The 14763-nt window shown below is 44.8% G+C and overlaps 1 protein-coding gene and 1 pseudogene across 1 annotated transcript in view; both read left to right on the top strand.

The window, feature by feature from the left end:
* Positions 1–11072, top strand: part of Kbtbd12 (kelch repeat and BTB domain containing 12) — a 77190-nt gene extending 66118 nt beyond the window's left edge. Inside the window, exon 6 of the mRNA XM_008828560.3 lies at positions 10797–11072. Coding sequence (XP_008826782.1) covers positions 10797–10978 — 182 coding nt within the window. The 3' untranslated portion in view covers positions 10979–11072. The remainder of the gene's footprint in view (positions 1–10796) is intronic.
* Positions 8654–8973, top strand: LOC115069528 (annotated as a pseudogene).
* Positions 11073–14763: the final 3691 nt, after the last annotated feature.

Raw genomic sequence — 14763 nt, 5'->3', positions numbered from 1 at the left:
ATACACTCATAAACATAAAATAAAAATATTTTTAAAAATTTACAGGCCAGTGAGATAGTTAAGCAGGTGAGGGCACTTGCCACTAAGTATGACAACCTGAGTTCAAGCCCTGGAACCCCCATGGTGGAGAGAGTTGACTTCTAAAGACTGTCCTCTGATCTTCACATGTGTGCAGTGGCACATGTGTGCATGTGCAAACAAACACATGATAAATAAATCTTATTTTTAAATTTTTGCAATGGAAGGATTGCACATACCCATACATTCCCATTTTCATACAACTTGGCTAGAAATTTTAAAGCATCATTCTAAGTCTTGGATTAAAACAAAATTCAACCTTGAAATGATAAACTACGGAGAAATTTGAACCATACCAGCACTTAAAAGAGAGACAGCCTCACAAGCTTATCTGAGAAGACAGCAAAAATGAAAATGGGCGGGGCTGGGTGTGATGGCATATGCCTTTAATCCCAGCACTTAAGAGGCAAAGGCAGGCAGATCTCTGTAAGATAGAAGCCAACCTGGTCTACATAGTTCCAGGCCAGCCCAGGCTACATAGTGAAACCTGTCTCCAAAGAAAAAAAAGGAAAACAAAAGAAAAGAAAAAAAAGAAAAGAAAATGAATTAATTTAGCACCCGTCAAGAGGACAGAGAAGGAATTCCAAATAGAATAGAAATGCTGAAATATGGCTTTTGGCCTGGTTCAAATGATTCTGTCTGTAACTGAAAGTTTTTTATTTAAGGTCAAAGGTCTGACCTGATTTCCTGGTTTCCACAGCCCTGGTAATAGTCACTGGGATTTTGTAAGTCAATTACCTTGAAAATAATAAAGCCCTCCACAGTTCCCAAGATTGAGAAGTCTATCTAATTAGTTTCTAATTAGGGTTGCAGTTAAGCTGTGGGCCCTTCCCAATTTTGGTCTATAAATGTAATGTGTGTGTGTGTGTGTGTGTGTGTGTGTGTGTGTATTTTTTTTTTAATTCAATCAAAACTACCACTTCTTTTTTCTTTACTGGGAATTGAACCCAGAACCTCATGCTGGGCAGGCACTCTATGACTGAATTATGTCCTCAACCCTCTCTTCACTTTATATTTTGTAACAGAGTCACACTAAATTGACTGGTTGGTCTTGAAGTCACTCTGTAGCCCAGGCTAGCCTTGAACTTAGTTCTGCTGCTTTGGCCTCCCATGTAGCTGGGATTACAAGTCTGCCCCACCGTGCCTGGCAAAACCATGCTAACTCTGTTTGGGGAGTTATGCTTGCTGTTTTTTGTATCTGTTTTCAGAAATTTCACATCATATATCAAGCTAAATCAAATAATACATCTATCTGCATATCCACAGCCACTTCAGCAAATTTGTCAATTTTATTTCTGCCCCAAATATACTTTTGTTTTCCTTCTCTCTTCTTTCTTCTGAAGGATTTTTAAAGAAATGTTAAGAATCAGGCCATTTCACCCATCCATACTTCAGTGTCCATCTCTAACTGGGCAGATGCTTTAACATACCCGCCATGCTGCTGTCACACCTAACAAGATCAAGAGCTCCTTGCTATCACTGGATGCTTCATCCACAGCACATCCCGGGCAGTGTCAGGACACCTTTTTCATGTGTTTGTTCATATGCTGAGTGCTGCTTGTCCTTTGTGAAATTCTAATTCAACTGCATTCTGGACATATTCATTGTGTCTATAATTTCTGCTTTGGAAAATACATTGAAAGTCTTCTTTTCCCTAATCCACGGCTAGTTAATGTTTATGTTGTAGAAGTGTTTGAATGAATGCGTGCTTTCCTTTGTTCAGCATAGGGCTCTGTATTTCTATGATTAAATGCATTAATCATGCTATTTGGCTCCCTCGTAGCAGTGTTATCCAGTGGGATTTTCTGTGGTGAGGGCTGTAAAACCTTGGGCAGGTTAATGAGCTTGTCTGGACCAGTTCCTTTGTCTAATTGAGAAAACAGTGGATGTGCTGGATAACTTTGGTTGTCAACATGACACACCTGGGTAAGAGGGAGCCTCAATTGGGGAACTGTCTCCATTGGACTGGCCTGTAGCCACCTCTGTGCAGCATTTTCTTGATTGTTGAGTGAGACTGGAACAGTTATGCTGAAAGAGTTGTAGACGATGGAGGCCTGGCTTGTGGAGCTTCAAAGGGAAGCAGAGGCTATCAGGACTGTTTGTGTGATATCTTGAATTGAGAATCTATGGGTTCTGGTCAGCTAGGGCTGAAGAATCAGCTGTGATTAAGAAGAGATCAGAACTACTGAAGTGAAACCTTTGTTTTACTGGGACAATTGATGCTGGTTAGTTGGGGCTGAAAAATCAGCTGAAGTAACAAGAGACCAGCATCACTGTGGTAAAAATCTTCTGGGAAGTATTTTCTTAGGGTCAGCACACAGAAGCTAGGGGTCTAGAGGGAACCCAAGCCTCCATCTCAACCTGGAAGCAGGACTTAGTAATGTGTAAGAGTCTCCTGCATGGTTCTGATGTTGAAAGTGTGAAGGGATCACAGAGAGCATCTGAGGCTTGGCACTCTGAGAGGTCAGGAAACGTCATAGGTGAAAGTGCAGCCTCAGTTGCAGTGAAGACCCCAAGATTGAAGGGGTCATGGAGAGACTCTGAGGCTTTGCACCCCAAGAGGCAACAATAGGCCATTGTTGAAGGTGTAGCCTCAATTTCAGTGGAGACCCCAGCTTTTTGGAGATTCCAGGACCATGGGGTGACCACCAAGGGCAGCAGCAGGTATGGAATGAAGCCGGCCTGGGTTGTGTGTGCTGTGGACGGCAGAGTTGGAGAAATGTAGCTGCCAAAACCCTTTGGAGTCCAGAAAATCGTGAATGAATCCCAGATATCCAGCCCAGGGCTATTTTGCTGGACTTAGGTTTTGCTTAGGTGTGCCCAATTCTTCCCTTTTGAAATGAGACAATACTTGTTTTGGATTTTACAGAAGCCCACAGTTAAGAGACTTTTAAAAGAGACTGTGAACTTTTAAGTGTTTAGATTTTTTTAAGGACTGTGGGACTGTTAAGGTTGTACTGTCTTATGTTGTGACATTGTTAACATCGTATCTTGGGAACAAGAAATGAAAAGGTTATGGTTTAATAGTGATGTATTTGTGTGTCAAGTTGACAAGGGGTCAATTGTGCTGGAAAGATTTGGTTGTCAATTTGAGATACCTGGGTAGCGGGAGCATCAACTGGGGAATTGCCTCCATTGGATTGGCCTGTGGCCATGTCTGTGGGGCATTTTCTTGATTGTTGAGTGATATGGGAGGGCCCAGTCAACTATGAGTGATGCCACCCCTGGGCAGGTCATTCTGTATTGTATAAGAAAGCAGATGGAGCGGGGCCTGGTGGCACACGCCTTTAATCCCAGCACTCAGGAGGCAGAGGCAGGTGGATCTCTGTGAGTTCAGGGCAAGCCTGGTCTACATAGTGAGTTCCAGGACAGCTGGGGCTACAGGGAGACCCTGTCTCAAAAAGACCAAAAAAAAAAAAAAAAAAAAAAAAAAAAAAAAAAAAAAGAAGTGTCCATTAAGTAATCATATTATTAACATCAGCCATCTTTACACAAACAGAATTACTTGTATTGATATGGGTTTAGTATTGGCAGCTGATCACTGCTGTGAAGGCAAGTTGGTCTTCTTTAAGGGAGTATCTCTGGATAGACTGACCAGGCTCCAGTGGATAAACTCACACCAAGTGACACAAACTTGACTTGATAGGCCTTAACATATGACAGAATGCATGAAATCTGTTGGCGGGGTGGCTATAGGGGTGCAGATGGGGAGGGAGTTTTAGATACGATTAGTATATATTGTATGAAATGCACAAAAATTCAATAAAAATTAAAATATTGAAAAAAATTGACAACAAATGTAGTACATATTGGAGAAAGAGAAACCTTTATTCACTGCTGGTAGGAGTAAGCATTAGTACAGCCGTTATGGAAATCACTGTGGAAAGTTCTCAAAAAATTAAAAATAGAGATACCATATGACCCAATTACCTTATTCCTAGGCCTAAACCCAGAGAACTCCATACCTTAAGGTAGAGATATTTGAACCCCATGTTTACTGCTGTTTACTACAGCAAGGAAATGGAACCAACCTAGAAATTTATTTTAAAACAATTCTTTGGCATACATATAATTTTCCCATCTCTATTATTAAAGATGAAAGATTTGCATACAAAGAGATGGATATTGTACAGGACCTTCCTCTGAGCCAGACAGATGCCATCTTTCTGAGCTCAGCTGTGCCCATTTGCAAAAGATCATCACAGCTGGGCTTGTCGACTGTGGATGACCCTGCATAGGAAGCGGGGCAAAGAGGGTTATAGTGCCCTTATCTGAGCATCCACCCACACCTCCCAACCCTCTGTGGGCAACTGGGCCTTAATTGCATGTGGCTTGGGGGAAGGGCTAGAGTATATATGCCAGGGAAGACTAAGGGAGGGACGCTCCCTTTGTGCAGCTATGGGGAAGCCATCATCCATGCTGGGTGAAGACTCTTCAGTATGGCCTTAGAGGGATGCACCCACACTTGCTCTGTAAGTAAGCCTGATAAACTCACTGGTTCCCCAGGGTGAACTTTGTCACTGGGACCAAGGGAAGAGAGGGCAGACATTGTTTACATCTTCCCCAAGGAAGGAGTTTTAGCAACAGATGTGCTTATTTTTGCAAAAAAAATTAAATGTTGCCTGATATTTGAAACTATAGGACATAGAGTATGTTAGTTATTTTTCTCATAGCTGATATCAAATGCCTGACAAAAGCAACTTGAGGAAGGGTTTGTTGTGGCTCACAGTTTGAGGGCACCAGGAAGGCATGGCGGCAGGAGTGTGAGGCAGCTGGTCATGTTGCATCTGTAGTCAGGAAGCAGAGAGAGATTCTGATGCTCACATCACTTCCTCTTTTTTATTCAGCCCAGAACTCCAGATCATGGAATGGTGATGCCCATATTAAGGTTGGTTTTTTAACCCAGTCTAGAAACTCCCTCACAGACATGCCCAGAGGTCGTCTCCTAGGTGACTCTAGAGCCTGTCAAGTTGATAGTATTAACCATTACACAGAGTACCTTCAACGCATTTCAGAGCTAATACTGAGTTCATAATCATCAGTACTGAGAATTCTGCTTTGCATAAACACAGTACAAATGAAGAAGGATGTTTACAGCCATTTCTGAAATTGTTGGAAATTCTTCCTAATCTCACACCAAAATTCATTTAATGATTTTTATTAAACTCAAGTCAGCAAATCAAACAGCAATTAAAAATTTTTTGATTGATTTTTTATTTTTTATGTGTGTTTTTCCTGCATGTATGTATGGGCACCATGTGCATGCATTGCCCATGGTGGACCAGAAGAGGGCGTCATATCCCCTAGAACTGGAGTTACATATGGTTGTTAGCAGTCATGTGGGTGCTGGGAACCAAACCTAAGCCCTCTGGAAGAGCAGCCAATGCCCTTAAACCATCTCTCCAGCCCCAAACAGCATTTTTTTAAATCAAACATTTTGGGGCTGGAGAGATGGCTCAGTGGTTAAGAACACTGACTGTTCTTGCAGAAGACCCAGGTTCAAATCCCAGCACCCACATAGCAGCTAACAACTGTCTATAACTCCAGTTCCAGGGGCTTTGACAGCCTCTTCTGTCTTCCATAGGCATTGCACAACACAATACACATAAAATAAAAATAATAAATAATTTTTTAAAAAACTACTTTAAAATAAATAAATAAATAACATCAAACATTTTAACACTATACAACCCAAAGACTTAGTGATTTGAGTTTTATGTGCTGTGATACGATGGTAGGAAAATATTTTTTAAATTTTTCTATAATTAAGCTATTGTGTTTCTATAAGAGCAGAAAGTGTGTGTGCAGTAAAAGCACTGCAATTTATAACACATAATACACAATTTGAGGCACTACCTGGGATGGTGACAGCAAAGTGCACAGTGTTGTGTGCTCAGAGCCAGGGTTGTAGTTACATCACACAGTACAACACAGGTAAGCACCCCTGAAACACTCATGTTCACTATGCACCTGACTTTGAATTAATTTTTAGTCACTGGGCATTTAGAAAGCTTTTACTATGGCCAAATTTTTCACAACCAGAACATTCAGTTCTGTGACCTCATTTAGTAGAGTCATGACCCACAGTTTAAGAAGCTGGGCTCTAAATGTTTCTAGATTATTTGTATCACCCAACACATTGTAATGCTGTGTGGATTGTTCTTATGCTGTGTGTTTAGGAAATAACAAGAGAAAAGTTTGCGCATGCTCAGTAGAGATGTAGTTGCCTTTTTTTTTTTTTTTTTTTTTTTTTTTTTTGCATATTTTGGGTCCAGGTTGGTTGAGTTCACAGATGCAGAACCAGTTGATACGGAGGGTAGCTGCATTCATAATAGCATCCTGTCTCTGGATGCACCAGACTGCTCTTGGGGCTCACCTGTGATGTGCATGCAGTCACTCATGACACCTTTGAGTCCATACTCTAAGGCCCATGTTACAGAGGAGGAAAAAGAGGCACAGAGCAATGAAGTCATTTGTCCAAAACTACCTACTATTCTAGTTTGCTTCTCAGATGCTGTGATAAAATCATGACCAAAAGCAACTTGGGGAAGAAAGAGTTTACTTCATCTTACTCTTCCAAGTGACGGTCCATCATTGAGGGAAGTCAGAGCAGGAGCTCAAGAGGAACCTGGAGACAGGAACAAAGCAGAGACTTTGGAGGAACACTGCTTCCTGGCTTGCTCCCCCTGGCCCATTCTCAGCTACTTCTCTTATTCAGTCCAGGCCCACCTGCCCATGGATGGCACCGCCCACAGTGGGCTGGGCCCTCCTACGTCAGTTAGCAATCAAGAAAATGCCCCACAGACAAGCCCACAGGCTAGTGAGATAGAGGAATTTTCTCAATTGAAGTTCTTTCTTCCTAGGTGCCTGAGCACAGGGATCCAGGTTGAAAACCACAACTCACCTATCCTCAGAACAGACTAGAATAGGCAGTGATCTCCAAACATCAGAACACCAGTAAAGCTGCCCTGGATCTTAGCCTAGTGCCTTCCACACTTCATGTCTTGTATTCCTCATCTCTCAGGCCTGTCACTTTTCCCTCTGTTGACCTCTGCCTGGTGGTCTTCAACCTTCTGTCAATACAGTGCTTTACCTGCAAACATCTCCAGTGGAGGCCCAGTCTCTGAGCAGGCCTAAATGAGGAGGCATACCCCTGCCCAGCTGACCCTCCCACCCATGCCCAGCCTCAGTGTCCTAAGGGAGCTGAGGCACCATAGAGCTCAGCCTAAGTGCATGGCCTACCCGACCGAGGTTTCTGATTTTCATTTTCTTGGCTTGGACACAGTCCATTTTGACCCTTCTGGCTTTGATGTACACCAGAGGTCAGGAATTTTTATTCAAAGGGCCATATAGTAGTGTCTAGGTAATCACCCTTCTGATTCTCAGTCACACATGACTGGCCTCATTCTCAGGCTAAAATCTCAGAAAGAGTGAATGCAATTGACTCAGCCCACCTCTTTTGCATCAGTCCTTGGTGCCCAGGCTGCATATCAGCTATCTGTAGCCTTGAGTCCATATCCACCCAGGAGCCATCAGTCATAGGTGCAGTAGATAGGCACATGGCCACCAGGCTGCCCTTCCAGGAGAGGTAGCCTGTCCTGGAGGCCAGCTATGGCCTGACAGGTGTCCACTGAGGACCATTACCCAACACAGCGCGGGCTTACAGCAGGTGTATAGACTAGTGAACAGAAGAGTGAGTGGCTAAACAGATGTGTTTTATCTCCAAGCATGAATTTTCAGAAAGGTATTCAGGGCTGGAGTGTAGCTCAGTGTTAGAGCACCTACCTAACATGTGCAACACCTGCAAGGCTCTAGGTTCTGGGAATCTCCAGTAAGGGGGGGGGGCACAGAAATACAAAGCAGGCAACCCTGGATTTTTGCATTTTCACTTTAAAATAGCTATTGTGCTATCACCACCTGCTGGAAAGAACAGGTATTAGGCTAAAGCTCTGCCAAAGGGTTTTATGAATTTTTATTTTATGTAGAAAGAGCCTTTCTCTAAGAAAATCTTATTCCTGTCTATAAAAAATATTCTACTGGGCTGGGCATGGTGGCACACGCCTTTAATCCCAGCACTCGGGAGGCAGAGGCAGGTGTAGCTCTGTGAGTTCAAAGCCAGCCTGATCTACATAGTGAGTTCCAGGACAATTGGGGCTACAGGGAGACCCTGTCTCAAAAAGACCAAAAAGAAAAAAAAAGTCTACTATTGTAAAATTAAATTTTTATTTATAAAAATAGTTACTGTGGGGAACTCCAGTCCCAGGGGATCCGACAGCCTCTTCTGACCTCCATGGGCATTGTACAACACAGGCGCACTTACCTACATGCAGGCAATACACGCATACACATAAAATAAAAATAATAAAATTTTAAAAAAAGAAAAAAATAGTTACTGTGTAAAAGTTTAAGGATTCTATTTCATATAGTTTGAAAACATTTTAGAAGAAACAAAATTGAGATTATTTTATTTAAAAGGAATAAAAAGCAGTGCCAGGAGGCGAGTTCCATTTCTGAGGTGGTAGTTTTCATTTTGGGTGTTCAGTTGTCATGGTTGGTGGACTGCAAGTGACCCAAGATGCTGGGGAATGTGCTGGCTCTTCATCAAATCCTATCAGCAGGACTATCGGCACTGCTTCACATGGGCATTTTGAAAATAAAGTTCCAGAGAAATAAAAGCCATTTCAGGAGGATAGTGCAAGTCCTAGTGCATCTGAAGGGTGGGGAACCCGATGCCCTCCTGTTAGACTCACAATGGCTCTTACAGCTGGTGGAACAGCATATGCCATATGCCAGTTGACTGTAGCTTCATTTCCCAAGAAGCAGGACTGTCTTCAGTCATCACTTAGTTCAGGTTCATTTACCTGTCTATGGGCCAGTAATCTAATGAGTAATTGAGCTCTTTGGGGATCAATATTTATTGACTTGTACTAACTGCCACCAACAAAGCAGTCTTTACCAAAACAAACACACAAAAAGAAATAAAAGATATTTTAAATATCTTGCAGTAAAGAATATGGGGAAAATCAATTAGAAAATACCTTGCATTAAAAAACATCTACATATGGTACAGACAGATCCTGATTTTGGAGGGAGGGCTAACATGTTCCCTCCTGTCTTCTGCTTTCTGACCATCCTTTAGGACCTGGTTATTTTCCTCCTCTGACTTCTCATGGCCATGCCCACCTGACTATCATGTAAAGATACACAGAGCACAGGGTATTTATCCCTGCACTGCAGCCCTGCCAAGTGTGACCACATCTATCCTCCTCTATCTCCATCAACCTCCAGGCCACACTCTCCAGAGAGTTCCCCTCTGGAAGTCTCAGTGGCCCTCCTTTACAGGCCCCTGATGTCAGTCCTGGTACACTGTGCCATCAATGGCAGGTCTCCCTAAACGCTCCCTACACCTTCCTCAAGCTCCCTTCTTTACTGAGTTCTCTTCAAGCTGTGCAGGGTCCTTACGCTGTCAGCGAATGGCACACATCCTGGCTGAGTGTCAGCATCCCTGTCTGGAACATAAGCCCAGGAAAGGCAGTGGCTGAGTCACTTCCAGTACTCGGGCTATGCCTTCTCTCCTGGGTACAGAGATTCAGAGATTGGGACAGTTTTTCCCTTTGCTCCATCCAGTCTTCAGAGTGGTATTGAAACATCCTTTCAAATTGAGACAATGGTGGACTCTGTTAATATTTAGATTGTTTGTTTGTTTGTTTAGTGGGTTTATTGATTATTTTTTAAAACAGGGTCTCACCATGTAGCCCTGGCTGGCCTGGAACTCCCTATGCAGATCAGGCTGGCCTCAAACTCACAAAGATCTACCTGACTCTGCCTAATACTTAGATAATTTTTTTTAAATATTGGGGGGCTGGAGAGATGGCTCAGCAGTTAAGAGCACTGATTGCTCTTGCAGAGGACCTGGGTTTGATTCCCAGCACCCACATGGCAGCTACGAACCATCCTTAACTCCAGTTCCAGGGGAATCTGAAGCCCTCTTCTGACCTTCGTGGCATTGCACAACACAGGTGCATTCACATACATATAGGCAATACACTCATATACAGAAAATAGAAATATTTTATTTATTATTTCTATTTTCTGTCTATGAGTGTATTTTCTGCATATGTATAAGTGCACTTGTGTAAGTGCACCTGTGTTGTGTAATGCCCTCAGAGGTCAAAAGGCATCAGATCCCTTGGAACTGGAGTGACAGACAATTGTTAGCCACCATGTGGGTGCTGGGAACCAAATCCAGATCCTCTAAAAGAGTATCCAGTGTTCTTAACCACTAACCCATTTCTCCAGCCCCTTATATAATTTTTTAAAGATTTATTTACTTTTATTTTATGTGTATGTGTGAGTGCCTGCATGTATGTTAGTGCACAATATGCATGCAGTGCCTGGTGCCTGCAGAGGACAGAAGGGGGCATTGGATCCCATGGAAGTGGAGTTACCATGTGAGTGCTGAGACCTGAACCCAGGTCCTCAGCAAGGGCAACAAGAGGTCTTTACCATTCTTAGTTTTTGAAAAATCTGAACTACATCATAGTCTTCCTTATATCCTTAAATATCAAGACAGTATCTTACACTGCCCTAAAGTATCTTACTTGGTTGGTTGTTAAGTAATCCTTGATGCTCAAAGAAGACGTGGTTGGGTACAGTGATGACAGCCTTTGTACTTAATTCCCCAATGGTTTTTTTCTTCCTACTTTGCTGTCTTTCAGATCGCCATGAGGTTATCTCCAAAGAGATTCTGGAGCTGGACCCTTGGGAAAACCAGTGGAATGTTGTTGCCATCAATGTCCTCATGCATGACAGCTATGATGTCTGCATGGTGGCCAGAATGAATCCCCGAGACCTCATCCCACCACCTTCAGATCTGGTTGAGGAAGGTGGTGAGCACTGAGGCCAAAGATGAGGAACCACAGCTAGAAGACCCACAGCCTGGCAGCCAGGCCTCAAAATATAAGGTCCGGCATCCGATGTGGTGCTGGCTTTTCACATTGCATGCATAATGGCCCCTGTGCAAAGCCGCACTGGGCAGTGGCAGGGGGAGGGCACAGGGTCTTCTATCGGGGGCCTCCTAGCCTGGTAAGGTAGATAGGACAGTACAGAGCAGACAGTGGATTGCATGGTGGGGGTGGGACACAGGAGTGCAGAGGAGGGAGGTGCCCTGCTCTGCTAGGGACTAGAGAACACTTCCATGCCAACCCATGGGTGCTTTTGATGACGCAGTCATGGGAAAGGCTAGGCAGAGGCCCTGGAGTAGGAAAACTGATGCCTCTCTGTGGCATCATGATCAGTCTGGTCACATGGCTTAAGCACAGGATTCACCACTGAGAACAGAAAAGTTATAACTAAGCGATGAACACCTGAAAGAGGGAGGAGCATGGGCCTGGGTAGATGAGTCATCTCCAAATAAATGTTCTCTTAGAGCAGTATCCCAGCTCAGTCTTTGCATCAGAATTGCCTGGACCTGCAGCCACAGTGCCTGCCCACTGTGGGCCTAGCTATGGCCACATTCTCATACCCAGAACCCAGCTCTGTTTCACAGTCCACAGTGAGCAGAACATTCTGCCTGCTGAGCCTGTGTCCTAGACACAGAAGGCTCCTCAGGGTTGGCATTGGGTATCCAGGGAAGAATTGCTCAGTGCCTCTGTCCAGCTCTCAGCTGCACAGGACCTTCTGCAGGTTGGTACTAGCTGAACAAAACAGACCTAACCTCCGGGACCCAGGGTCAGAGCAGGGTCTGAGTGAAAAATGGCACCCACTAGCTACCTGCTGCCTTTCCATCCCTCCCCTGTTGGAAGGGTGAGGTGAACCATTACTCCAGCTGTGCACAGTGAGTCCCTCCCAGGTATGTTTTAGGGGTGATGTGCAAAGGCACACAAAGTGCCATATATTTTGCTTTCATCTATATTTCTGGGTCAATGCTGCAGATCCATTTGGTGGCTGCTTCTCAAGAGATCCACATGTGAGGCCCCTTTGTAAGTAGGGTAGATTCCCTAGGATCTTCCCAGAGCGAGGCAAACCCTGCATGAGGCAGCTCTCATTGCATGAGACGGCACCTCACTGGTGCACACTGACTGAGAACTGTGAGCTGGTGTTTCCAGGTTCCAACTGCTATCCCTGGCATGCTCAATAAAACTGGAGTCACTTGGAACTGGTTTCTGACACCAACGTGGGAATCCTGGGGACCCAATATAGATGCTCTCCTAAAAGGCTACACTCTGGGAGGCAGGGGCCATGTCTGTCTCCTGGAGGTCACACCCTAAGTCCCTGTTGAAGTATCTGGAACATGGATGGATCTTTGGGTGACCAGAACAGAGAACATTTCTAAGCCATGGGCTTGGTCTCAGAGCCTGGTTGGGACCCTGAGTTCCAGTGGACTCATTCTACCCCTTAATGGAGGGTCATTGTATGCAGGTTCCTGGCAAGACAGAGCTGTTCCTCCAATTGGCAGCAGCCAGGGTCCAGGATCTACAGGATCTCTGCCTGCCTGAGTTACTCTTCACAGAATCCCTGTGCCTGCTCGCCCACCTGAACATGTTAAAAACTGTCTGTCACCTGACTATGATGGCACATCTGAATGAATGGGCTCAGGGCTCTCGTCTAGCCCAGCCACTTGGCCAGCCTGGACCAAGGGCAAGAGAACTTGCCAGATCTTACTTTCCTCATATGCAGAATGGGAAGGAAAACCCTCTATACTTTACGGGGTTAGTGTGCAGACTGGGAGAAAATGCTGAGCGAAATATGTGTTAAACACCAAAACTATACACATGCTTTAGCTGAGGTGTTATTACTGTCATCCTAATCAGCAGTTCCCAAGGCAAAGTGCAAAACCTTGGACCTCAGGAAACCTCAGATTTCAGGGAGCAATGTAAATGTGGTTTAAGCTGGTTCTAATTTCTTCCCATGGTAATAAGGACTCCCTGTGCTAGATAACTTAGTGGTCAACTTGACACACCTGGTTAGAGGGAACCTCAATTGAGGAATTGTTCCCATTGAATTGGCCTGTGGTCTGGTCGCTGGGGCATTTTCTTGACTGTTGAGTGATATGGGAGGCCGAGCCCACAGTGAGCGGAGCTGCTCCTGGGCAGGTGGTCCTGTATTGTAGAAGAAAGCAGACTGAGCACAGGCCAGGGGAGCAAGCCAGCAAGCAGTGTTCCTCCATGGCCTGTGCTCCTGCTTTGGCTTCCCTTGGTTGATGGACTGTGAGTTGTAAACCAAATAAACTCTTTACTCTTCAAGTTGGTTTTGGTCGGTATTTTTATCACAGAACTAGAAAAGACACACCTTCAAGTCTGTAGCCCCTGAAGACCATAAGGAGATGCCCTGGGGCATCATCCAATACTGAGTGCCATCCTGGACTAGGCCAACATTGCTGTCAACAGATAGCAAAGTCTCCTCTGGGGAAGTTGGAACGGAACTTTCTGGGGAGTGCTGAGGGAGGAGAAAGTGGTCTCCCGGGAAGATAGCCCCCCGCCCCCTCCCCAGCTACTTCAGCACTAGAGAGCAGGCAGCAGCTGGCAAGACTCAGACTGATTCCCACAGGTGCCATCCAGGTCTCAGATGTCTGACATGAGTTTCTCTAATTCTGCATCACAGAGCGTGTGTTTGCTGGCTTTAGTGTTCACTTTCAGCTCTGAGTGCTTCTCTCTACCTTGCATATTTGTAATTCAGAACCCTCCCCAGGTGACTATTGAGAGAGATCTTTCTGTCAGTCTTTCCTTCACTGTGGGGAAGGGGTTCCAGTCCCGAAGCATGGATGCCCCTTGTAAACCATCTACTATTCGGAGATTCTTATCTTTGTGACTGCACGATAGCTGGACTGCGCAGTGAAGAAACACAATTGGATGCTGGGCTGATAAAAGACTGCAGCTGCCAGCCACACAACTCCAACTCCGTTTGTGTTCAGCCAGAGGCAGCATTGTTCTCAGACCGACTTTATAATGAGCAAATGCTCTCGTTGCAAACTTACGAAATTAGAAAATACATTTTTACTAACGAAAGATCACCTGCATTGTGGATTTCATATTGCGAGTCAATGTTAAGTCTTGGTTGAACAAGGGTCCCTGTGCTGGGTAAAAGGAGAGTGAGCATCCAGGACAGAGGCAGGCAGGGAGGTGGGCAAGTGGCAGCAGGTGGCCACTTCCAGGGCAGCACAAGGTCAGGCCCTGCTCTTCACAGCCCCTCATTCCACAGAAAGATGTGTAAACACAGCAGCACACCATTTTTTTCCAGGTTTTTTTTTTTTTTTTTTGTTTTTTGTTTTGTTTTGTTGTTTTGGTCTTTTTGAAACAGGGTCTCTCTATGGCCCCAACTGGCCTGGAATTCACTATGTAGACCAGGCTGGACTTGAACTCAGCGTTCTGCCTACCCCCTGCCTCTGCCTCCCAAGTGCTGGACTAAAGGTGTGTGCAACCACACCCAGCTGCCTTTTTGTTTTCTGAGAGAGAGCACCTTGCTGTGTAACCCAGGTGGCTCTCAAATTTGCAATCCTCCTGCCTTGGGAGGCTTCCCAAGTGCTAGAATTATAGATGTGTGCCACCATACCCAGACATGAAGTTTCATGTCCAGAGGGGCACTCTGTTTTCTACCAGCAGAGTCTGCTGCTGTATCTTGGTCTGGAGCCCCTTCTTCCATCTCAGAAGCCAGCAGCAGCACAGCCCTGCCTTGCCTCATATCTTC

This window comes from Nannospalax galili, unplaced genomic scaffold (assembly GCF_000622305.1).
Source record: "Nannospalax galili isolate Female #2095 unplaced genomic scaffold, S.galili_v1.0 scaffold332, whole genome shotgun sequence".
Taxonomy (NCBI): Eukaryota; Metazoa; Chordata; class Mammalia; order Rodentia; family Spalacidae; genus Nannospalax; species Nannospalax galili.
This window is presented reverse-complemented; position numbering and strand designations above follow the sequence as displayed.